Here is a 26,833-nt window from a genome sequence, read left to right on the forward strand (position 1 = left end):
CTTCACTTTTAGAATATTATTGTCTTAATTATTTCCTCTACTTACAACGTGCATCAAGTAGATGGTGTTATAATCTTTGCTTTGACCATAACATCTTAAAACTCATGAGAAGCAGGATAGTCTGTAATATTTGCCCACTCTTATGTTCTTTTAATTCTGAAGTTCCAAGCCTTCTCTATTTTCTCTCTTTTCTTTTTTCATTTCTTTTTCTTTTCTTCCTTCCTTCCTAGAGACTTTCCTTTAGCCATTCATTAAGGATCTGTTTGCTACCAACAAGTTCTTTTCGTTTTCCTTTATCTAAGAATGTCTTTATTTCTCTTCACTTCTGAAGGATATTTTTCCCAGGTGTAGAATTGCCTGTTCTTCTCTTTCAGTACTTGAAAAAATGTTGTGCCACCTCTTTCTTATCTCCATAACTTTAGATGAGAAAATCACTGTCATTCAAATAGATATTCCCCTGTAGATAATGCATTGTTTCTCTATGACTGCTTTCAAGGTGTTTTTTTTTCTTTAAGTTTTCAAATGTGCAATGATGATGTGACCTGGTGTAGATTTCTTAGGATTTATCCTCTTTGAGACTTGCTCAGCTTCTTGAATCTATTAGGTTTATGTCTTCCACCAAATTTGAGAAGTTTTCAGTCATTATCTCCTTTAAATACTCTTGCTCTTTCATTTTTCTTCTTCTCCTCTCCCCCTCCTCCTCCACTTCCTCCTCCCTTTTTTCCTCCTTCTCCCTCTCTCCCTGTCCCTCTCCCCTCTCCAATCCTTCTGGAACTCAAATAATATGAATGTTAACTCTTTTGCTATTGATCAAGAGGTCCCTAAAACTCTGTTAATTTTTTTCAGTTTGTTTTCTTTCTATTGCTTAGACTGTGTAAATTCTGTTGGTATTTTCTTAAATTCACTGCTTCTATCCTCTGTCATCTCCAATCTACTATTAAGCCCTTTAAGTGAGATTATTATTTTGGTTAGCCTTTTTCAGTTCTATACTTTCCATTGATCTTTTCTACAACCTCTATGTGCTGATAATTTTTGTTTCAAGAGAACTTCTGATTGCTTGGTGAAGCATTTTTATGGTGATTGCTTAAACTCCTTGTCAGTTATTTTAACATGATTCATCTTGGTGTTTGCATCTTTTGATTATCTTTTCTCATTTATGTTGTGATTTTCCTGGTTCCTGGTATGAAAAATGATGTTCAAGTATATCCTGGATACATAGGATCTTATATTATGAGACCCTGGATTCTTTAAAAAATGTATTTTTAAGTTTATTTATTTTGAGAGAGAGAGAAATCGAGCAGGGGAGGGGCAAGGAAAGGGAGAGAGAGAATCCCAAGCAAGTTCTGCACTGTCAGCACAGAGCCTGATGTGGGGCTCAAACTCATGAAACCATGAGATCATGACTTGAGCAGAAATCAAGAGTTGTATGCTTAACTGACTGAGCCACCCAGGTGCCCCCCAGAAAAATTTTTAGCAGGAAGTCACCCTGTTGGGATGTAGCATGGGGCCAGCCAGGTGGATGTACATGTTCAGCTTCCTACCAGGTATCCCTGACACCACCCAGCAAAAGTGGGGCAATGACTCATACTGTCGTATTGAAGACAAATACAATGAACATTGAGCATCCTCCCTGACTCTGATAACACCTTCTCAATGAAAGTGAGGCAGCCACTTGAACCACATTTTACCTCCAATGAGGGTGTTTACCTCCAATGTGGGTGTAATATCATCTCTCCACTAAGCCCCCTGACACCAGGGATTGGGGAAGGAGAAACAGAGTGCCAAGTAGCCTGTCTCCCCACTGCTTAGTTTTGCCTCATTGATGTCAGGTGGGGATGGAGGCTCAATTCCCTACTGGATCCTACTGACATAGGGGGCAAGGGAAAAACTAGTGCTAGCCAAGACTCCCATTACACAGCCTCATTAAATTTTGTTGCTACTAAGTGTGGATGGAGGCTCAGTTGGCTATTGGACCCAACTGATACCATCCTGGTGGTAGAATCAGAGTATTGGTTACTTTCACAAGCCAGGGGATGAGAAGATCAGCTTCTAGCTTAGCCCCACCAACACTATCCTATCAAGGGATATCGGAGTATTGCCTTGTTCTGCTGGGTGGAGATAGCAGAACAGCTGCCTGCTCAGTCCTACTTCCACCTAATGGGGAAACCACAGTGTGCCACCTGTTTATCAGGGGTAAGGGTGGAGTATGAGATAAAAGATCAACTTCCTACTTGTATCCACTGAAACCATGTGCTGGGAGAGGAGTGTAATTTTTTCATTGGAGTTTGGCTGGAGTAGGGCAGGCATTGCTAAAACAGTTTACTGCTGTTAGCCTACCCCTTTCTGGGTTTCTTGGTTAGAGGGAACAGGCTTTCCTTGGAGCTTTAGTCTGTGCCTATTGGCAGCTTCTAGTTGCAGGCTTCTGCAGTATCCTGTTGAGAATATATTAGGAACAAATAAGGAAACTTAGAAAACTCACACTATGTCCTCAGATCCCCAGGAAGCCTACCTTCTTCTTTCTTTGTTTCAGAGATTTCTTATGCTTGTTTGTTAAAGGTATATATATTTTTAGTTGTGATGGGAAGAATCTAGGAGGAATGGGGTTATTCCATCTTGTCCAAACTGAAGTCTCTTCATTTTAATATAAAGCTTTTGAATGTTTGTAGGTTCCTTTATCACTACTATTTAATTTCTCAATGCTTTTATAGTAACACTTTTTTTTACTTTATTTTTAATTTTTTTATTTTTTAGAATATTTTCTAATGTTTATTTATTTTTGAGAGAGAGAGAGAAACAGAGTGCAAGCAGAGTGAGGGGCAGAGAGAGGGAGACACAGAATAGAAGCAGGCTCCAGGGTCCAAGCTGTCAGCACAGAGCCTGACGCAGGCTCAAACTCATGGACCATGAGATCATGCCCTGAGCTGAAGTCGGATGCTTAACCAACTGAGCCACCCAAGCACCCTTATTTTTTTTTTTTTTACTTTAAACAGTAGTATTACAAGATTACAGATTTGTGAAGATAATCTGGGATGTCCTTACCCTAGGACTTACAGGATAATCTCATCTTGATTCCTACTTTAATGGTATAAATGAAGGCTGTTCTTTCTCCTCCACCATGCCTCTTCCTAATGCCATGATAATTCTTTTTCCTTTATCCTTTATCTTTTTTTATACAGTGATGAGCTTTTGCATATAAATTATATAAATATTGTGTGTATGTGTTTGTGTGTCTAACAGAGAAATTACAGGGTTTTAGCTGAGTTGAATATACCAGTCCCCACATGGGCCTTGACTGCCTCCAATCTAGAGTCTTGGGAAGTTGTGGCATGCAGTTCTTCACATCCACAGGTGGCCTTTGGCCTTGGCTGCAAGTGATCTAGAGGGGATCAGGAGTATAGGATATCTGGGAATAAAAACTATAGAGTGTCATTTGCCTAACACTACCAATACTTTTAGGGGGCTGTCACAAAGCAGTTGGTAGAAAGAAACTATTAGTGGTAACAGCAAAAAGACAAAATCTATGTGGCAGACAAAATATAACATCTATTGGGTGACTACTTTGTACTACTGTGCCAGGTGCCAGAAGATAAAAAGATAAGTAAGATAAATACCTTACTCCAATGTAGAAAAGACTATGGTCAAATATCGTATAAAAGATAGGATATTGCTTTGGTGGTAATATGCTAAATCACCTAAAGTGCCATAGCTAATATGCAGTCAGGCTCAATCTGAAGCTAGTTGTCAAATCATCTTTAACTGTCAATGCTACTTTGCCTATGCCTGCTGTACTTTGTAAACTTATCTCACTTAGAACAATTATGTTACTGTATATATAATGGTTTACTCCAAATGAGTCTTTCTGCTACCTCACTATAAGGTCTTTTAAGTTCAAGATATTCATATACCAAATCCTACTATCTACAAAAAATATTAGTAGGGGGTTCCAAAGTCTTGGATTATGGAGTCAGTTAGTCATTAAAAATTACAAGGAAAAGCACTTTGATTTTTTCCCCTTGTGAGAGATGATTCTTACCTACTGAATGTAAAATAGGAAGTAGACCAAAATTTTATTTCTCTTCTCACCTTCCATGTCAGTATTTCTTTCTTGCCTGGTTGTCCTAAGTCACACACCCCTGTTCCATTTCTGCAATACTTACTGCTATTTTCAAGACGCAGAAGAGGAATCCATTATAATTAATTTCAAGTATTAATGGACAAAAGAGATGAGAATGGCTTCTTTAAAACTATTCATATCAAAACAGATGGGCAGAGGTGGTCTATGCTTCCCTAGTGCTATTGTGAGTTGCCCACTAAGCAATAGATATATGGGGGGAAGCAGAAGTAAAGAATTCAGAAGTGTAGCCTGCTAAAGTTAATGTTGTTTATAGTGCTCTATAATAATTTATAGATTTTTATATGATAAATATATAGGATAAATATATAATAAATTTTATTTATAACAGATTCATAATAATGCATATGCTTGCTTGATGACAGAATAATATCAGTAAATATTAATTCAAAACAATGTAAAATATTAATGATTTTTAAATGATCTATCAATCTACTTACTGATTTGCCCTTTTTATTTGAATTTTTTTGTCCATGGAACTTATCTTGCATTAACCTATCTGAAAAAGAATTAAGAAAAAGATTATATAAATAAGTTAGCACTTGTGGCATTTGACAAACATGATCTATAGGCATGTCTCTAACTAATGATGGTGCAGCATAGCAATTAAGAGCACAGGTTCTGGGACCAGACTGCTTGGACTCAAACAGTCTCTGTAAATAACCATCTAACTTTGGACAAGTTATTTTGGCTCTCTCTGTCTCAATTTCCTCCATCTGTCAAAAGATAAAGATCCCCTGCCATAAGGCATGTGATTTTAAGGGCTAAAGCATCTAACACTGGTCTGGAACATAATAAGCACAAAAAGAATGCAACTTTTGTTGTTTTTGTTACTACTACTCCCTTTGCTCTGACTCCTGATGTACTGTAACCTTGGGTCTGTCACCTAATAAGTCCAATTACTATTTTCAATAGTATTGTTAAAATGCATGCATTAAGTTATTAAAATTAAATGTCACAATGGTCTATATCTTTATGTCTTTTAGTCAGATGACAGTAAATATTTATATGGAGTACTCCTATTTTTCTGGTTCCTAATGCTAGTTCAAAAAATAAAAACTAAATTACGAACAAACAAAACCTCATCATTGCACTCTATGTGGTTCTGAATGTTTTTTGTGGGTGTTAAATTTTATGCACGTTATTCAAAGTTGTGTTTGACTGGATATTTAAAAGATTGCTTTTACTCTTCCTTCTTGGAATCTCATTTTAGCATATCCTCTAGGAGTCATTTGGGTAATCTTCCATTATACATTTACTATACATACCCAAATCTATAAAGCTGTGTAAACAATCTACATCCTAGATACTTTTCATTAATAATTCTGTATTTCCTCAATAATTCATGACCCTAGGAGGAATCTCATGAAATAAACTAAAATAATTTATAAAGTATAGAATGGAACAATTATAGTCTTTAATTATTGGTAGTCCTAGGCTGAGATAAATGTGCATAAATATATACATTTATATAAGGGAGTGAGAGGTATCAATGAAAGTAGTTCCAAAGTAATGGAGCTAGGCAAATCCTCTAAATTTTTTACAAATACTAATAAATCAAGGAATTCAACAAGAGTGAATCAACTCTAAGTATACTGCATTTCATTTATTTATTTTTATAAAAGCAAAACTAACTTATGCTTTTTTTTCAAGTTTTTATTTAAATTCCAGTTAGTAAACATACACGGTAGTATTAGTTTCAAGTGTAAAATTTAATGATTCATTACTTACATACGACACCCAGTGCTCATCACTATTAGTGCCTTCCTTAACCCATCACCCATTTAACCTAGACTCCCACCCACCTCCCCTCCAGTAATCCTCACCTGTTCTCTACAGTTAAGAGTCTGTTTCCTGGTTTGCCTTTTTTTTTCCCTTCACATTTTCATCTGTTTTGGTCCTTAAATTCCACATATGATTGTAATCATTTGGTATTGGTCTTTCTCTAACAGTTCACTTAGCATGATACATTCTAGTTCCATCAATGTTGTTGTAAATGGCAAGATTTCATTCTTTTTGATCACCAAGTAATATTCTGTGTGTATGTGTGTGTGCATGTGTGTGTGTGTGTGTGTGTATGGACATGGGCTCTTTCCATAGTTTGGTTATTGTTGATAATGCCGCTACAAACATTGTGGTGCATGTGTCCATTCAAATCAGTATTTTTTATTTCTTTGGGTAAATACATAGTGGTGCCATTGCTGGACTGTAGGATAGTCCTATTTTTAACTTCTTGAGGAACCTCCATACTGGTTTCCAGAGGGGCTGCACCAGTTTTCATTCCCACCAACAGTGTAAGAGGATTCCCCTTTATATACATCCTTGCCAACACCTGTTGTTTCTTGCATTGTTCATTTTAGCCATTCTGATAGGTATCAGGTGGTATCTCATTGTACTTTTGATTTGTATTTCCCTGATGATGAGTGATGTTGAGCATCTTTTCATGTGTCTGTTGGCCATCTGGATGTCTTCTTTGGGAAAATGTTTATTTATGCCTTCTACCCATTTTTTTAATGTTTATTTTTGAGAGAGAGAGAGCACAGGTAGGGGAGGAACAGAGAGAGAGGGAGACACAGAATCAGAGCTATCAGCACAGAGCCCAGCATGGGGCTCGAACCTACGAACGGTGAGATCATGACCTGACCCAAAGTCAGATGTTTAACCAACGGAGCCACTCGGGTGCATCTCTTTCACCCATTTTTAATTGGATCATTTGGTTTTGGGGTGTTAGGTTGTATAAGTTCTTTATATATTTTGGATACTAACCTTTTATCAGATATGGCATTTGCAAATATCTTCTCCCATTCCATAGGTTGCCTTTCAGTTTTGTTGATTGTTTCCTTCACTGTGCAGAAGGTTTTTATTTTGATGAAGTCCTAATAGTTCATTTTTGCTTTTGTTTCCCTTGCCTCAGGAGACATATCTTGTAAGAAGCCGCTACAGCTGATGTCAAAGAAGTTACTCCCTCTGTTATCTAGGATTTTAATGGTTTTCTGTCTCATATTTAGGTTTTTAATCCATTTAGAATTCATTTTTGTGTGTGGTGGTAAAAAAGTGATTCAGTTTCATTCTTTTGCATGTTGCTGTCCAGTTTTCCCAACACCATCCATTGAAGAGACTATCTTTTTCCCATTGGATATTCTTTCTTGCTTTGTTGAAAACTAATTGACCATATAGTTGTGGGTTCATTTCTGGGTTTTCTATTCTGTTCCATTGATCTATGTGTCTGTTTTTGTGCCAGTACCATACTTACTGTCCCGGTGATTACAAGTTTGTAATATAACGTGAAGTCTGGAACTGTGATGTCTCCAGTTTTGCTTCTCTTTTTCAAGGTGGCTTTGGCTATTGGGGTCTTTTGTCATTCCATACAAATTTTAGGATTGTTTGTTCTAGCTCTGTGAAGATTGTTGGTGGTATTTTGATAGGGATTGCATTAAATGTGTAGATTGCTTTGGGTAGCGTGGACATTTTAACAATATTTGCTCTTCCAATCCAGGAGCATGGAGTGATTTTCCACTTGTTTGTGTCATCTTCAATTTCTTTCATCAGTGTTTTATAGTTTTCAGAGTACAGGTCTTTCACCTGTACTTTGGTTAGGTTTATTCTTTGGTATCTCATGGTTTTTGGTGTAATTGTAAATGGGATTGATTCCTTGATTTCTCTTTCTGCTATTTCATTATTGGTGTATAGAAATGCAACAGATTTCTGTATGCTGATGTTGTATCCTGTGACTTTAGTGAATTTGTATATCAGTTCTAGCAACTTTTGGGGGGAGTTTTTGGGTTTTCTATGTAAAGCATCCTGTCATCTGCAAATAGTGAAAGTGTGACTTTGGATGCTGTTTTATTTCTTTTTGGTGTCTGATTGCTGAGGCTAGGACTTCCAGCAGTTTGTTAAAAAACAAAACAAAACAAAAAAAACCATGGTGAGAATGGACATCCCTATCTTTTTCCTGACCTTAGAGAAAAGTTCTCAGTTTTTCCCCATTGAGGATGATATTAGCTGTGGACTTTTCATACATGGACTTTATTATGTTGAGGTATGTTCCCTCTAAACCAACTTTGTTGAGGGTTTTTATCATGAATTGGATGTTGTACTTTGTCAAATGCTTTTTCTGTTTCTATTAAGAGGATTGTACGGTACTTACCCTTTTTTTTTTTTTTAATTGATGTGGTGTATCACATTGATTGATTTGCAAGTATTTTTTTAAAGGTTTATTGGGGCGCCAGGGTGGCTCAGTCGGTTAAGCGGCCGACTTCGGCTCAGGTCACAATCTCGTGGTCCGTGACTTCGAGCCCCGTGTTGGGCTCTGGGCTGATGGCTCGCAGCCTGGAGCCTGCTTCCGATTCTGTGTCTCCCTCTCTCTCTGCCCCTCCCCTGTTCATGCTCTGTCTCTCTCTGTCTCAAAAATAAATAAAACGTTAAAAAAATTTTTTTTAAAATAAAGGTTTATTTATTTTGATATTCAGAGAGATCAGGGGAGGTAAACAGGGAGAGGAAGAGAGAGGGAATCCCAAGCAGGCTCCACTGCTTGTAGTGGAGAGCCCAATGAAGGGCTCAAACTCACCAATTGTGAGATCATGACCTGAGCCTAAATCAAGAGCTGGATGTTTGACTGAGCCACCCAGGTGCCCCTGATTTGTGAAAATTGAGCCACACTTTCAACCCAGGAATAAATCCCACTTGATCATGGTGAATGATTCTTTTAATGTACTGTTGAATCCGATTTGCTAGTACTTGCTTGAGAATTTTTGCATTCATGTTCACCAGGGATATTGGCTGTAGTTCTCTTTTTTAGTGGGGTCTTTGTCTGAATTTGGTATCAGGGTATTGCTGGCCTCATAGAATGATTTAAGTTTTCCTTCCTTTTCTATTTCTTGGAATAGTTTGAGAAGAATGGGTATTAACTATTTAAAAAAAAAATTTTTTAACATTTTATTTATTTTTGAGACAGAGAGAGACAGAGCATGAATGGGGGAGGGGCAGAGAGAGGGAGACACAGAATCAGAAGCAGGCTCCAGGCTGCGAGCCATCAGCCCAGAGCCCGACGCGGGGCCTGAACTCACGGACCGCGAGATCGTGACCTGAGCTGAAGTCGGACGTTTAACCGACTGAGCCACCCAGGCGCCCCGGGTATTAACTCTTTAAATGTTTAGTAGAATTTGCCTGTGAAGACATCTATCCCTGGACTTTTATTTGTTGGGAGATTTTTGATTACTGATTCAACTTCATTGCTGGTTATTGATCTGTTCAAGTTTTCTATTTCTTCCTGTTTCAGTTTTGGTAGTTTATATGTTTCTAGGAATGTATCCATTTCTTCTAGATTGTCCAATTTGTTGGCATATAAACTTCCATTACATACTTTTATAGTTGTATTTCTGTGTTGTTGGTTGTTATTTCTCCTCTCTCCTTTCTGATTTTATTTGGGTCCTTTCTCTTTTCTCTTTGATGAGTCCAGCCAGGGGTTTATCACTTTTATTAATTTTTTCAATGAACCAGCTCCTGGTTTCATTGATCTGTTCTATTGTTTTGTTTTTATTTTTTATATCATTTATTTGTACCCCAATCTTTATCATTTCCTTCCTTCTGCTGGGTTTAGGCTTCATTTATTGTTCTTTTTCTAGCTCCTTTAGGTGAAAGGTTAGGTTGTTTATTTCAGATTTTTCTTGCTTCTTGAGGTAGATTTGTATTGCTGTATAGCTCCCTCTTAGGATCAATTTGCTGCATCCCAAAGGTTTTGGACCATTGTGTTTTCATTTTCATTTGTTTCCATTTTTATTTATTTATTTATTTATTTATTTATTTATTTATTTATTATTATTTTTAAATTTATATATGAAATTTATTGTCAAATTGGTTTCCATACACCACCCAGTGCTCATCCCAAAAGGTGCCCTCCTCAACACCCATCACCCACCCTCTCCTCCCTCCCACCCCCCATCAACCCTTAGTTTGTTCTCAGTTCTCAACAGTCTCTTATGCTTTGGCTCTCTCCCACTCTAACCTCTTTTTTTTTTTTTTCCTTCCCCTCCCCCATGGGTTCCTGTTAAGTTTCTCAGGACCCACATAAGAATGAAACCATATGGTATCTGTCTTTCTCTGTATGGCTTATTTCACTTAGCATCACACTCTCCAGTTCCATCCACGTTGCTACAAAAGGCCATATTTCATTTTTTCTCATTGCCACGTAGTATTCCACTGTGTATATAAACCACAATTTCTTTATCCATTCATCAGTTGATGGACATTTAGGCTCTTTCCATAATTTGGCTATTGTTGAGAGTGCTGCTATGAACATTGGGGTACAAGTGCCCCTATGCATCAGTACTCCTGTGTCCCTTGGATACATTCCTAGCAGTGCTATTGCTGGGTCATAGGGTAGGTCTATTTTTAATTTTCTGAGGAACCTCCACACTGCTTTCCAGAGCGGCTGCACCAATTTGCATTCCCACCAACAGTGCAAGAGGGTTCCCATTTCTCCACATCCTCTCCAGCATCTATAGTCTCCTGATTTGTTCATTTTGGCCACTCTGACTGGCGTGAGGTGATACCTGAGTGTGGTTTTGATTTGTATTTCCCTGATAAGGAGCGACGCTGAACATCTTTTCATGTGCCTGTTGGCCATCTGGATGTCTTCTTTAGAGAAGTGTCTATTCATGTTTTCTGCCCATTTCTTCACTGGGTTATTTGCTTTTCGGGTGTGGAGTTTGGTAAGCTCTTTATAGATTTTGGATACTAGCCCTTTGTCCGATATGTCATTTGCAAATATCTTTTCCCATTCCGTTGGTTGCCTTTTAGTTTTGTTGGTTGTTTCCTTTGCTGTGCAGAAGCTTTTGATCTTCATAAGGTCCCAGTAATTCACTTTTGCTTTTAATTCCCTTGCCTTTGGGGATGTGTCGAGTAAGAGATTGCTACGGCTGAGGTCAAAGAAGTCTTTTCCTGCTTTCTCCTCTAAGGTTTTGATGGTTTCCTGTCTCACATTCAGGTCCTTTATCCATTTTGAGTTTATTTTTGTGAATGGTGTGAGAAAGTGGTCTAGTTTCAACCTTCTGCATGTTGCTGTCCAGTTCTCCCAGCACCATTTGTTAAAGAGACTGTCTTTTTTCCATTGGATGTTCTTTCCTGCTTTGTCAAAGATGAGTTGGCCATACGTTTGTGGGTCTAGTTCTGGGGTTTCTATTCTATTCCATTGGTCTATGTGTCTGTTTTTGTGCCAATACCATGCTGTCTTGATGATGACAGCTTTGTAGTAGAGGCTAAAGTCTGGGATTGTGATGCCTCCTGCTTTGGTCTTCTTCTTCAAAATTACTTTGGCTATTCGGGGCCTTTTGTGGTTCCATATGAATTTTAGGATTGCTTGTTCTAGTTTCGAGAAGAATGCTGGTGCAATTTTGACTGGGATTGCATTGAATGTGTAGATAGCTTTGGGTAGTATTGACATTTTAACAATATTTATTCTTCCAACCCATGGGCACGGAATATTTTTCCATTTCTTTATATCTTCTTCAATTTCCTTCATAAGCTTTCTATAGTTTTCAGCATACAGATCTTTTACATCTTTAGTTAGATTTATCCCTAGGTATTTTATGCTTCTTGGTGCAATTGTGAATGGGATCAGTTTCTTTGTCTTTCTGTTGCTTCATTATTAGTGTATAAGAATGCAACTGATTTCTGTACATTGATTTTGTATCCTGCGACTGTCCTAAATTCATGTATCAGTTCTAGCAGACTTTTGGTGGAGTCTATCAGATTTTCCATGTATAATATCATGTCATCTGCAAAAAGTGAAAGCTTAACTTCATCTTTGCCAAATTTGATGCCTTTGATTTCCTTTTGTTGTCTGATGGCTGATGCTAGCACTCCCAACACTATGTTAAACAACAGCGGTGAGAGTGGACATCCCTGTCATGTCCCTGATCTCAGGGAAAAAGCTCTCAGTTTTTCCCCATTGAGGATGATGTTAGCTGTGGGCTTATCATAAATGGCTTTTGTGATATTTAAGAATGTTCCTTCTATCCCGACTTTCTCAAGGGTTTTTATTAAGAAAGGATGCTGAATTTTGTCAAATACCTTTTCTGCATGGATTGAGAGGAACATATGGTTCTTATCTTTTCTTTTATTTATGTGATGTATCACGTTGATTGATTTGTGAATTTTAAACCAGCCCTGCATCCCAGGAATGAATCCCACTTGATCATGGTGAATGATTCTTTTTATATGCTGTTGAATTGATTTGCTAGTATCTTACTGAGAATTTTTGTATCCATATTCATCAGGGATGTTGGCCTGTAGTTCTCTTTTTTTACTGGGTCTCTGTGTGGCTTGGGAATTAAAGTAATACTGGCTTCATAGAATGAGTCTGTAAGTTTTCCTTCCCTTTCTATTTCTTGGAACAGCTTGAGAAGGATAGGTATTATCTCTGCTTTAAACGTCTGGTAGAACTCCCCTGGGAAGCCATCTGGTCCTGGGCTCTTATTTGTTGGGAGATTTTTGATAACTGATTCAATTTTTCACTGGTTATGGGTCTGTTCAAGCTTTCTATTTCCTCCTGATTGAGTTTTGGAAGTGTGTGGGTGTTTAGGAATTTGTCCATTTTTTCCAGGTTGTCCAGTTTGTTGGCATATAATTTTTCATAGTATTCCCGGATAATTGCTTGTATTTCTGAGGGACTGGTTGTAATAATTCCATTTTCATTCATGATTTTGGCTATTTGGGTCATTTCCCTTTTCTTTTTGAGAAGCCTGGCTAGAGATTTATCAATTTTGTTTATTTTTTTTTTTAAAACCAACGCTTGTTTTCATTGATCTGCTCTACAGTTCTTTTAGATTCTGTATTGTTTATTTCTGCTCTGATCTTTATTATTTCTCTTCTTCTGCTGGCTTTGGGGTGTCTTTGCTGTTCTGCTTCTATTTACTTTAGGTGTGCTGTTAGATATTATATTTGGGATTTTTCTTGTTTCTTGAGATAGGCCTGGATTGCAATGTATTTTCCTCTGAGGACTGCCTTCGCTGCATCCCAAAGCGTTTGGATTGTTGTATTTTCATTTTCGTTTGTTTCCATATATTTTTAAATTTCTTTTCTAATTGCCTGTTTGACCCATTCATTCCTAGTAGGGTGTTCTTTAACCTCATGCTTTTGGAGGTTTTCCAGACTTTTTCCTGTGGTTGATTTCAAGCTTCATAGCATTGTGGTCCGAAAGTATGCATGGTATGATCTCCATTCTTGTATACTTATGAATGGCTGTTTTGTGACCCAGTATGTGATCTATCTTGGAGAATGTTCCATGTGCACTAGAGAAGAAAGTATATTCTGTTGTTTTGGGATGCAGAGTTCTAAATATATCTGTCAAGTCCATCTGATCCAATGTATCATTCAGGGCCCTTGTTTATTGATCCTGTGTCTAGATGATCTATCCATTGTTGTAAGTGGGGTATCCATTGTTGTAAGTGGGGTATTAAAGTCCCCTGCAATTACCACATTCTTATCAATAAGGTTGCTTATGTTTGTAATTGTTTTATGTATTTGGGGGCTCCCATATTCGGCGCATAGACATTTATAATTGTTAGCTCTTCCTAATGGATAGACCCTGTAATTATTATATAATGCCCTTCTTCATCTCTTGTTACAGCCTTTAATTTAAAGTCTAGTTTGTCTGATATAAGTATGGCTACTCCAGCTTTCTTTTGACTTCCAGTAGCATGATAAATAGTTCTCCATCCCCTCACTTTCAATCTGAAAGTGTCCTCAGGTCTAAAATGAGTCTCTTGCAGACAGAAAATAGATGGGTCTTGTTTTTTTATTCATTCTGATACCCTATGTCTTTTGGTTGGCGCATTTAGTCCATTTACATTCAGTGTTATTATAGAAAGATATGGGTTTAGAGTCATTGTAATGTCTGTAGGTTTCATGCTTGTAGCAATGTGTCTGGTACTTTGTCTCACAGGATCCCCCTTAGGATCTCTTGTAGGGCTGGTTTAGTGGTGATGAATTCCTTCAGTGTTTGTTTGTTTGGGAAGACCTTTATCTCTCCTTCTATTCTAAATGACAGACTTGCTGGATAAAGGATTCTTGGCTGCATATTTTTTTCTGTTCATCACATTGAAGATTTCCTGCCATCCCTTTCTGGCCTGCCACGTTTCAGTAGAGAGATCCGTCACGAGTCTTATCGGTCTCCCTTTATATGTTAGAGCACGTTTATCCCTAGCTGCTTTCAGAATTTTCTCTTTATCCTTGTATTTTGCCAGTTTCACTATGATATGTTGTGCAGAAGATCGATTCAAGTTATGTCTGAAGGGAGTTCTCTGTGCCTCTTGGCTTTCAATGCCTTTTTCCTTCCTCAGATCAGGGAAGTTCTCAGCTATGATTTCTTCAAGTACACCTTCAGCACCTTTCCCTCTCTCTTCCTCCTCTGGAATACCAATTATGCGTAGATTATTTCTCTTTAGTGCATCACTTAGTTCTCTAATTTTCCCCTCATACTCCTGGATTTTTTGTCTTTTTCTCAGCTTCCTCTTTTTCCATAATTTTATCTTCTAGTTCACCTATTCTCTCCTCTGCGTCTTCAATCTGAGCTGTGGTTGTCTCCATTTTATTTTGCAGCTCATTTATAGCATTTCTTAGCTCCTCCTGGCTGTTCCTTAGTCCCTTGATATCTGTAGCAATAGATTCTCTACTGTTCTCTATACTGTTTTCAAGCCCATCGATTAATTTTATGACTATTATTCTAAATTCACTGTTATATTGTTTAAATCCTTTTTGATCAGTTCATTAGCTGTTGCTATTTCCTGGAGATTCTTTTGAGGGGAATTCTTCTGTTTCATCATTTTGGATAGTCCCTGGAGTGGTGTGGAACTGCAGGGCACTTACCCTGTGCTGTGTTGAATAACTTGCATTGGTGGGCAGGGCCACAGTCAGACCTGATTTCTGCCCCCAGCCCACCGCTGGGACACAGTCAGACTGGTGTGTACCTTCTCTTCCCCTCTCCTAGGGGTGGGATTCACTGTGGGGTGGTGTGGCCCGTCTGGGCTACTTGCACACTGCCAGGCTTGTGGTTCTGGGGATCTGGTGTATTAGCTGGGGTGGATCGGCAAGGTGCACAGGGGTGGGAGGGGCATGCTCAGCTCATTTTTCCTTTGGTGATCTGCTTCATGAGGGGCCCTGCGGCATCAGGAGGGAGTCAGACCCACCGCCAGAGGGATGGATCCACAGAAACACAGCCTTGGGTGTTTGCGTGGTGCAATCAAGTTCCCTGACAGGAACTGGTTCCCTTTGGGAATTTGACTGGGGGATGGGCGAGGGAGATGGCACTGGTGAGCGCCTTTGTTCCCCGCCAAGCTGAGCTCTGTCGTCCGGGGCTCGACAACTCTCCCTCCTATTGTCCTCCAGCCCTCCCGTTCTCCGAGCAGAGCTGTTAACTTATAACCTTCCAGATGTTAAGTCCCGCTTGCTGTCTAAACACACTCCGTCTGGCCCCTCTGCTCTTGCCAGCCAGACTTGGGGCCTCTGCTGGCCCGTGGGCTGGCCCTCTGCCCCGGCTCCCTCCTGCCAGTCCGTGTAGCATGCACCATCTCTCCACCCTTCCTACCCTCTTCTGTGGGCCTCTCACCTCTCGTCTGTGCTTGGCTCCAGAGAATCCGTTCTGCTAGTCTTCTGGCAGTTTTCTGGGTTATTTAGGCAGGTGTGGGTGGAATCTAAGTGATCAGCAGGATGCGGTGAGCCCAGCATCCTCCTAGGCCGCTATCTTCCGAGACCAGCTTCCTCTGATTGTTTTATTACTCTTATCTCTGTGGCATGAGTCTTCCTGATGTTTTCTATGCTTTTCTCAAACCCAACAAGTATCTTTACAATTGTTGTTTTAAATTCTCCATCAGGGATATCACCTATATCTGTTTCAATTATATCTCTGGTTCTTTGTTGTTCTTTCTTTGGAATGAATTCCTCCATCTTGGCGTTTTGTCTAAGTCTCTGTATTTTTCCATGTGGTAGAAAATCCAGTTTTGTTCCTGCTCCTTAGAGTAATGGCTTTATGAAGAAGAAGTCATATTGTGTCCAGGGCCTGGTGCTTCAGGTAGTGTCTGTGGTGTGTGCTTCATGCTCTCTTCTGCTGTGTTTTCGCTGCTCTATCCCACAGGTCATTCACCTGCAGAGGTTCTCCTTGCCTGCAGTGGGTAGTGTTTGGACCTTGGCTAGAGTATGATGAGTTTTAACTAGGTGTCCTCTGATCTGCTTGTTAAATGAGACCTGATGCTACTTCCATTATAACAGAAGACTAGCAGATCTGTATGGTTGGTAGACATGGTGCATGCAAGTGTTTCTTCTAGTCTTCTGGGGAAGGGGCCCACTGCACTGGTCCTTAGGGACACTTGCCCAAGGAAAGCAGTACCAACAGAGTGCAGGGGGGTGTGGCTTGATGTAATCAGGTTATTCAGCCAGTCTTGGTGTGGTGCTGTTTACTGAAGTTGGTTTATGCCAAGGTGGGGAAGAGGGGAATGACACCAGCCAGATCCTTTGTCCCTAGAGTTGGAACATCGTTCTTGCTGTTCTCAGGGAAGCACTCCTAGAAGAGTGAATGATTTCCCCCTCCCATGTCCCAGGTGTTTTTCGGATTGCTGTTTTCATGTTGTCATCACTGTGTTGCTTGTCTGCCTGGAGCATCACAGTACACTTTGGGCTCTATCTCAGCCAAGCCTGCTAACTTTTAAAACTCCAAACTTTAGGGACCAGTAGGGACGTGCGCTGGTCTTCTGGGAGTGGGTCTTGCTGTGCTGGGACTGGTGCATGTTTGACCAAGAAGGCTGTCACACCAGAGTACAAGGGTGTGGGAATTGGAACAAGCAGACTCAACAGCCTATGTCCGGGTTGCTGCCTTCAGCAGGTGTCTCTGTGCCTATGCTAAGGCGTGGGGGAGAAAAATGCACCCACTGGTTCTCTTATCTTTGGAGAGGCAACTCTGTGAATGCCACCTCTCACAGTTGTGCTCCAAGTAGAGCAACCAGTCTCTCCTCATGTGCCTTAGGTGATCCTCAGATCACATCATTTGCCCTGGAGTTGCTTGTCTGCCTTCTCTCCAGGAGTAGGAGGGTAGCACCCTCAGGTCTCTATCTCAGCCAAGCCCACTGACCTCCAAAACTCCAGTCTTTGAGCCCTGCTGGTTGCAAAGTCATGAAAATCAGCCCCTCTCATTTTCCCAACCAATGGCAATGGGGAAGTGTGCTCTACTCTCTCTCACCTTTCTCCACAACCAGGGCTCCCTCCCTTCCTCAGCACCTATGATCCGTTTCTCCTCCAAACTATATCTCTGTACTTCCTAACTTCCTCAGTGTGGCCTCTCCTGTCCCTTTAGTTGTACAGTTTAGTCTGTCAGTCCTCAGGTGGATTTCTTGGGTATTCAAAATGATTTGGGGGCACCTGGGTGGCTCAACCAGTTAAGCATCTGACTTCGGCTCAGGTCATGATCTCACAGCCCATGGGTTCAAGCCCACATTGGGCTCTGTGTTGACAGCTCAGAGCCCAGAGCCCACTTAAGGTTCTGTGTCTCCCTCTCTCTCTGTGCCTCCCCAGCTCACGCCCTGTCTCCTTCAAAAATAGATAAACATTTTAAAAAATGTAGGGGTGCCTGGGTGGCTCAGTCAGTTAAGCACCTGACTTCAGGTCATGATTTCACAGCTTGTGAGTTCGAGACCCACATTGGGCTCTGTGCTGACAGCTCGGAGCCTGGAGCTTGCTTCAGATTCTTTGTCTCCCTCTCTCTCTCTCTCTGCCCCTCCCCCACTAACACTCTGTCTCTCTCTCTCAAAAGATAAAAACATTAAAAATATATATAAAAATGTAAAAAACCAAAATGATTTGATAGTTATCTAGCTGTGTTCAAGGGATTAGGCAAGCCTAGCGTCCTCCTGCTATGCCACCATCTTAGCTCCCTCCCTCATATAAAGTATTTATAATAGATTGGGTTAATTAGATAAGACTGGTCTGCATGAGTAAACTGATTTTCAGTTTGCAAAATATAACATAACCATTTTTTCTTATGTATGTATTTTTAAATTCCAATATAATTAACATCAATATTAGTTTCAGGTGTACAATTTAGTGATTCAACAATTCTATATATTATTCAGTGCTCATCACAGTAAGTATACTGTCAATCCCCTTCACCTATTTCACCCATTCCCCCACCCACCTCCCTCCTGGTAACCACCAGTTTGTTCTCTATGTTTAAGAGTCTGATTTTTGTTTTGTTTTGGTCTTTTTTTCCTTGTTTGTTTTTAAAGTATAACAAAACCATTTAAAATATGTATTTAGGAATCTTAATTTTTTAAAGCTCTATTCAGATATAAATTTAGGAATATAGACTTAGAAATAGGAAACCCAGTCATCTTAAAATCATTTCTCCCATTGTAAAAATGAGAAAGCCCAAGAGCAAGATAGAAGTGAGCAAAAAGGAACTAAGTCCTATTTTCTCTCTAAGCATTTACTTATTTTTAAAAAGGTATGCTATAGATGTTCTTTCCAATCCCATATTTGATTTGATGCTGCTTATAAAGGTTCTTCACCTTTCAGAGGTGACTGGATCAGTGTGAACCATACAGTGCTGTATGAAGATCAAATAAATGTATGGGAAGTGTTTACAAAACTATGATGATTGAATAAGGCAATGTCAGGCAATGACAAGGAAAGTTCTGAAAACTTTATTCTTAGTATCTAGTTCTATGCTTTCATTTTGAAAATGGGAAAATTAAGGCTTTTGCAAGACAAATGATTACCTAAGGTCACAGAACTAGTAGCAAGGCAGGGTTGAGATATAGTTTATCCCCTCAGAAATATTTTCTATTACTTGATAAAAATTTTTCTGACATTTATTTTAAAAAATATTTTTAAATATCTATTTTTGAGAGAGACAGAAAGAGAGAGAGAGAGAGAGAGTGAATTGGGGAGGAGCAGACAGAGAGGGAGGCTCCAGGCTCTGAGCTGTAAGCACAAAGCCTGATACAGAGCTTGAACCTGTGAACCAGGAGATCATGACCCAAGCCAAAGTCGGATGCTCAACCAACTAAGCCACCCAGGCACCCCAAACTTTCCTGACATTTAAAGTATTAATTCCTGAAACCGACATCCTATATTACAAAATAGCTTCTTGTACCCCCATATATGTTTTTAGAATTGGTATTAATGTATAGAACAAGTGTATAAATACATATACATATGTATACATATATAAATACAAAACATATATGCCTAAGGCACTAATTTCTAATTATCTTTATTTCACTATAGTCAACTATTCAAATAAGCAAAATTTCCCTTTTGGGGACTTTGTTCTAAAAACATACTTCTCAAGTACACTGTCATCTGATATCCCATAAGTTGGGTGTTGGAGAACTTTTTCCATGTTACAAAAAAGTGTGCTTGTTTGCTCATCATTCCTGTCAAGTGTTCTAGTTATCATTATTTTCTCTTCATTTTAGTTAGATTACTGCCATCTCCTCTGGATAGCTATTCAATCACTACACAATTATGACTGTTACAACAATTGTTAAATATTAAAACATTTCTGTATTAATTTATAAAAATTTTGCCTCAAGATGTTCAAATGTCCACCTTACATTCATTGCCCTAGTTGTCTGATTCCCTTAGAAATCTCCATTTCCTTTCATCCCAATAAAGTATAGTAGGGTTCACCAGAACTCTGACCCAATGGTATTGTCTAATTTGCTTGTTCCATGCTTATGCATGTACGAGTTGTTAAATATTTTGATTATCTCCTTTGGGTTTACTGATATGTCAAACGTGTCTTCATAATGATATCAGTGAACATCTTTTTGGGTCAGAAAAATCTCTTCACTAGATAGATTTACAGGGTAGACAAAACATTTGTAAACAAACATAAACATAATAGATGGTTTAGTAATAATATAATCATGTAAAATAAATATTATAAAGGATTTTAATTTGCTTTGCTTAATTTCCCATTAATATTAAAATTCCATACATTTTTTGTGTCAATAGTATAATTTTTTGTGCCAATAGTATAATTTATATTTTGAAGGAAAGTCTTGATCATAATTATTTTAGGTGAGTTCTTATTCTCAATTTCAATGAATATTTGAAAATCAAAACAGTACATATACAAATAACTTACCCTCAGCATCAGTAAGATTTACAGTTTCATTCCTTGTGCTAACTGAATGACGGTGACTCTGAAATTAAAAAAAAGGAATAGAAAAATTGATTAAATATCAATATGACTTTTAAATAGCATATTGATGGTTTTAAGTAATGAAATGAGATCCATTGTTACCACTTGGCTTTACCATATTAAGGAAAGTAATTTATTTACAATGTAATCAGTGCAACTGGAGGTGGTGAGATAACTTGCATAGCTTAAACATTGTATTAGTAGGTTGTTAAGGTAGGAAATGACAATCATTTTTAAAAGTGGCATTATTTTTCTATATCATTGACCTATTCTTGCTCTTTCCAAGCTACAGGAAACAAAAATATTTTGTAACTTAAAAGGATAAAATAAAAATAAGATTAATATCAGAGAAAGTATATAGCAAAAGAGAAAGAAGGGAGAAGTGACATTAAGGAAAATGGTGGAGTAGAGTACTTACAGAACTGTTCTCTCCATTGAAATAAATATAAACTGTCAAAGATGGAGATCAACTATTTCTTTTTTTCCTCCTTTCACAGAAAATTTTTATTTTTTAATTTTATTTAAATCCAAGTTAGTTAATATATAGTGTAATACTGGTTTCAGGGGTAGAATGTAGTGATTCATCACTTGCAAGATCAACTATTTCAAACTCTAAATCTAATGCAAAACTTATAGCATCCAGGGGACTGGTCAATAAAGAAAAGGACAACTAAATTTTTGTGTTTAAGAAAATCTGTGAAGTCATTAGCTGGCCACTGAGATAATGGAACAGAAAGACAATGACTGACCACAAATGATGAGGAATACAGTCTTTGCAAAAAGAAAAAAAAAAAAGCTTGAATAGGTCGCTAAAGAAACTGATGACTGCAGCCCTCAAAAAATCAACAGCAATAACCCTTGATGAAGGAGGAAAATCTAATTCCCAGAATTGCATTATAATATTTAAAATTTCCAATTTCCAGAAAAAAATTAAAAGGCATACAAAGAAACAGGAAATATGGACATTCATAAAAATAAATTGATAGGAATAACCCCTGAGAAAAAAACAGAAATTGGACTTACTAGACAAATATTTTTAAACAACTTTCTTAAATGTGCTCAAAGAGCTAAAAGGACCCATGGACAAAGAATAAAGGAAACTAAGAAAATGATGTATAAACAAAATGAGAATATAGAGACAGAAATCATAAAAAGGAACCAAAGAGAAATTCTGAATCAGAAAGAATTTTGGCATCTTCAAGTGCACCAATATACACATTATGGGAATCACAGAGGAATGAAAAGATTGGAAAGAATATTTGAAGAAATAATTCCCAAACATTTCCCAAATATGATGAAAGGCATGAATCTACACATCCAAATGCTTAACAAGCTCCAAGAAGGATAAACTCAAAAGAGATAAACACCAAAGCATATTATAAATCAAACCGCCAAAAGAAAAAGACAAAGCAAGAACTCAAATGGAACACGAAAAGACTCATCATATACAAAAGTTCTTCAGTAAGATTAGCAGTCAGTTTCGCATCAGAAACTACATACATCAGTACATAGAAAATACTGTCAACTATAATTCAGTAACAAGCAAAACCATCCTTTAAAAAAATGAACAAGGGGGTGCCAGGTGGTTCAGTTGGTTGAGCATGTGACTTCGGCTCAGGTCATGATCTCATGGCTTGTGAGTTCAAGCCTCGCCTAGGGCTCTGTGCTGACAGCTCAGAGTCTGGAGCCTGCTTCCAATTCTGTGTCTCCCTCTCTCTCCTCCTCTGCTCATGCTCTCTTTCAGAAATAAAATAAACATTAAAAAATGTAAAAATTAACAAGAATTAAGGCACTCCCATATCAACAAAAGCTGGGGGAGTTTGTCACTAATATTTCTGCTTTAAAAGAAATGCTAAATGAGTCTTTCAGGTTGAAAGGATAGGACACTAGACAGTAACTCAAATCCATAGTAACAACTCTGGAAAAGGTAATCAAATAGGTAAATATAAAAGCCAGTATTATTGTACTTTTGGTTTGTAACTTTTTATTTCCTACGTGCTTTAAAAAATATTATTTTACTGATATATAACTCACATCTTGTATCATATTAGTTTTAGATATACATTATATATATGTGTATATATATTGTATATTTATACATAATCATTCTGATGTGTATATACACACACACACACACACACACACACACACACACCACAATGATTGATTACAATAAGTTGACATACATCACCAGACATAGTTACAATTTTGTTGTGGTGACAATTTTCATAATTTTTTTCTCTTAGCAACTTTCAAATATACATACAATACAGTATTATTAACTATAGTTACCATGCCGTACATAACACCCTCAAGGTCTGTCCATATTTTTGCAAATGGCAAAATTTCTTTCTGTTCTATGGCTGAATAATATTCCATTGTATATAAACACCGCATTTTCTTTATCTGTTCATTTGTCAATTGATAACTAGGTTGTTTCATGTCTTGGCTGTTGTAAATAATGCTGCAAAGAACATGGGGGTGTAGATATCTTTTCCAGACAGTGATTTTGTTTTCTTTATATAAATACCAGATGTTTTCTTTATATAAATACCAGAAGTGGAATTGCTAGACCATATGGTAGTTCTATTTTAAAAATTTTTGAGGAACCTCCATACTGTTTTCCATAGTGGGTGCACCAGTTTATATTCTCATTTCTTTTCTTTTTTAGTAATCTCTGCACACAATGTGGGGCTCAAACTCACAACCCCAAGATCAAGAGGTGCATGCTCTTCTAAGCCAGCCAGGCACCCCCTACTTGTAATTCATTATCATTTTCTGTGATAAGAACACTTAAGATCTACTCTCTTAACAAATTTTTAGGTATACAATACAGTATTTTTAACCATTGGCACTATGTTGTACAGTAGATCTCCAGGAATTATTTATCTTGTATAATCTAACCTTTGCACCCTTTGACTAATACCTGTTTTCCTCCTCCAAACCCTGGACTACTTCACTCTTTGTTTCTATGAGTTTGACCACTTTAGATTCAACATATGAGTGGTATAATACAGTATTTGCTCTCTGTGTCTGGTTTACTTCACTTAGCATAATTTACTCCAGGTTCATCCATATTGTTGCAAAAAGAATTTTCTTCTTTCTCATGGTTAATATTTCATTGTATGTATATACCACATTTCCTTTATTCATTTGTACTTCAATGGACATTTAAGTTGCCTCCATGTCTTAGCTATTGTAAATAATGCTGCACTTAACACGGGAATGCAGATATCTCTTCAAGACCTGGTTTTAATTCCTTTGGATATGCCCAGAAGTAGGATTCTTGAATCATATGTTTGTTCTATTCTTAGTTTTTTGAGTAACGTCTGTATTTTTTTCCATTGTGACAAATTTACATTTTCATTAACCATGTACAAGAGTTCCCTTTTATCCACATTCTCACCAATATTTATTACATTTTCTTTAGTTGGTTGGTTTTTGATAGATTCCATCATAACAGGTGTGATATCTCATAGTGGTTTTGATTTGTAGTTCCCTGATGATTAGTGACATTAAACAACTTTTCATGTACTTGTTTATCATTTGTGTGTCTTCTTTATAGAAATGTCTTATCAGTTCCTCTGCCCATTAAAAAAAAATCAGGTTATTTGGGTTTCTATGCAACTGATTCATAGGAGTTTCTTATATATTTTAGATATTAACCCTTTATCAGATACATGGTTGGTAAATATATTCTCACATCTCATACTTTACTTTTTCATTTTGTTGGTTTTTAGCTACAGTAATCAAAACAGTATGGTACTGGCGTAAAAACAGATATATAGACCAACAGAACAGAATAGAGAGTCTGGAAATAAATCCACATAGATATAAATATGAAAAGGGTGCTAAAAATACACAATTGGGACAGGATAATCTCTTCAATTAACTGTGTTGTGAAAACTGGATATTCACATGAAAAAGAATGAAATTAGACCTTTGTTTCACCCTGTACACACACAAAAAAAACTCAAAATGGATTTAACACTAAAACTTAAGATCTGAAACCATAAAACTCCTAGAAGAAAACATATTAACAGATATTCCTGACATTGGTTTTTACAGTGTTTTCTTGGATATGAAACCAAAAGCACAGGCAACAAAAGCAAAAATAGACAAGTAGGATTATATCAATGTAAAATTTCTAATTATATATTCTCTGATTTTTTGGAAGCAGTCATTTTATGTCCACCATATCAAGTTATTAATTATGTCAAATTTTTACATCCTTACTAACATTTTTGCCTCCTAGCTCCATTAATAAACACAAATATTAATCTTTAAAAAATTTCTTTTTAACATTTATTCATTTTTGAGAGTAAGAGACACAGAGCAGGAGCGGGGGAGGGGCAGAGGGAGAGGGAGACACAGAATTCAAAGCAGGCTCCAGGCTCTGAGCTGCCAGCACAGGGCCTGATGCAGGGCTTGAACTCACGGACTGCAAGATCATGACCTGAGCCTAAGTCGGACACCCAACCAACTGAGCCACGCAGGTGCCCCAACACAAATATTAACCTTAAAAAGAATGAGATTAAATTATCTCACTACATTTGTGAATTTGTACATTTCTATATGAAGTTATTTTTAGTTGTGTATATTTTGAAATTATATCAAATTTTCTTGCTTTAAATGAATTTTTCTTTCTTTAAATAATTATGTAGGAACCCTCTATTCTCTAAATAGTTGTTTTTATTTTAAAAATAAATATTAATTTTTTTATCAATAGTGATATATCAGCTTTCCTTTGGTTAGTATTTGTTCAGTTTTCTCCTCTTTGGTTTCACCCCTGCTGTACCCTTAAGTTTTAGATGTGTCTGTTACTTTCAGAGCAATCTGAAAATATTTTAACTAAAAGATGGCATTCGCTTATAAATTTATTGTGATAACTCACATGTTTGAATTTCTTTCTACCATTTAATTTTGTTCTTTCTTTTAAAATGCTTTTTCCTCCCTGGAATCCTTTTGTACTCCTTTCCTGTATTCTACAGAATTGGATAGGTTTTTAAATTTTCTCCCTTTAGAAGAATATATACATTTTTAATTAATTTTTTCCTTCAATTTTATCATGTATTATCATGTATCATGATTTTTTTGAATGGTCATTTAGATGAGTACAGAATTCTATGCTTAATGTTTTCTCAGTATTTACTATTTCTTTGTTCTCTACTGTTGCTTTTCACAGTTTAGATTCTCCGGAAGGAACACCCTGTGATGGAAGTGTACGTGTAAGATCTCCATTAGAGGGTACTATTGGGAGCAACATCTGAGGAAGAGAGGGTAAAGAAACAGGATTGGAAAAAAGAGAAGTTGAGTTGCAATACAGTCCTAATTATGCTCAGCAGATCCTGCAGGGAGTCCAGTTGAGATGGTTGTTAAGAGTTTTTCCACTTTGGGGCAAGGGGATTGAGTGTTTTACCTGTAAGTTGATCTATCATTGGATAGATCTCTATCATGTCTCTATAAGGAGACATGACTTGAGCAAGCTCAAAGTCAAGGGGCAGAGAAGTACACTCCACCTCTAATAGAAAAAAAACCTAAAACATTGGAAAAGGGAAAAGGCATGAATTCAGGGAAGGGTAATGTGTTGAGGTCAATCATTCATTCTACCACAGTCCACCTTTTTAGCCATAAATATTCATATCTTTCTCAAATATAAAATAAGCTTACTACCATTCAAGCCATCTTAAAGCTTCATTCAATCACAGCATCATACTTAAAATATAAGTCTAGATACAATTCCTCCTGAATTACTCCTACGAACCACAAGCAAATTATTAACCTCTTCTAATCATACATTATTGGAAGAGAGATAGAATAATGAAAATAAATGCTCCCATTTGGGAAAAAAAAAAAAAAAGAAGTGCAAAGAGAAGCATGGGAAGATGGCAGAGGAAGAGGATCCTAAGCTCACCTCATCCCATGGACACATCTAGATAACATTCACATCAGTGCAACTAACCCAGAAAACAACCCAAAGACTAGTAGAATATACCCTATACAGTTAATTGTAGAGAGGAGGCCACATGGAAAAGGGTAGAAGGGGCAGATATGGGTGGGATCCAAACACCCAGTGAGACTAACCACAAAAGGGAGGAGGACACCACAAGCATGGAGAAAGGAGAGGAACAGACCCCATACCAGGGACCCCACACAAGGTGGACTGGCACTTGGAAGATGAGTCCCCATGACATCTGGCTTTTGAAACCCAGAGGGACTTACCTTCACAAGTTTTTAAAATCAGCATACTTAAGTTGGGGAACTTTAAAAATCAGTGGGCTCTGCTCTGGGAGAGCCAGAGGGTTACAGGAAATGGAGTCCCCACCTTAAAGATCCAGTATAAAAACAACCTCACTGAGATACAGCACTGAAGCAGCGGTTTGAAAAGAGCCTGGAGTATATGGGAAGGAGATATTTTACTAATCTCAGAACATACACTGTGGGGGGGGGGGGGAGAGGGTAGGAATTGTTAAGAGACCTCTCCAAGAATGCAAGAACTGGTGGAC

The 26,833-nt window shown here is 37.8% G+C and overlaps 1 protein-coding gene across 7 annotated transcripts in view; it reads right to left on the bottom strand.

The window, feature by feature from the left end:
- The window catches only part of CATSPERT (catsper channel auxiliary subunit tau), a 182,634-nt gene that overhangs the window by 26,733 nt on the left and 129,068 nt on the right, over window positions 1–26,833 (bottom strand). For all 7 annotated transcript variants that reach the window (XM_086719275.1, XM_086719274.1, XM_086719277.1 and 4 more), the window contains 2 exons: window positions 20,271–20,328; window positions 4,573–4,631 (listed from right to left, as the gene is read on the bottom strand). In XM_086719275.1, coding sequence (XP_086575401.1) covers window positions 4,573–4,631; window positions 20,271–20,328 — 117 coding nt within the window. The remainder of the gene's footprint in view (window positions 1–4,572; window positions 4,632–20,270; window positions 20,329–26,833) is intronic.

The sequence above is a fragment of the Puma concolor genome, chromosome C1, assembly GCF_028749965.1.
Source record: "Puma concolor isolate L17-30 chromosome C1, mPumCon1.1.hap2, whole genome shotgun sequence".
Taxonomy (NCBI): Eukaryota; Metazoa; Chordata; class Mammalia; order Carnivora; family Felidae; genus Puma; species Puma concolor.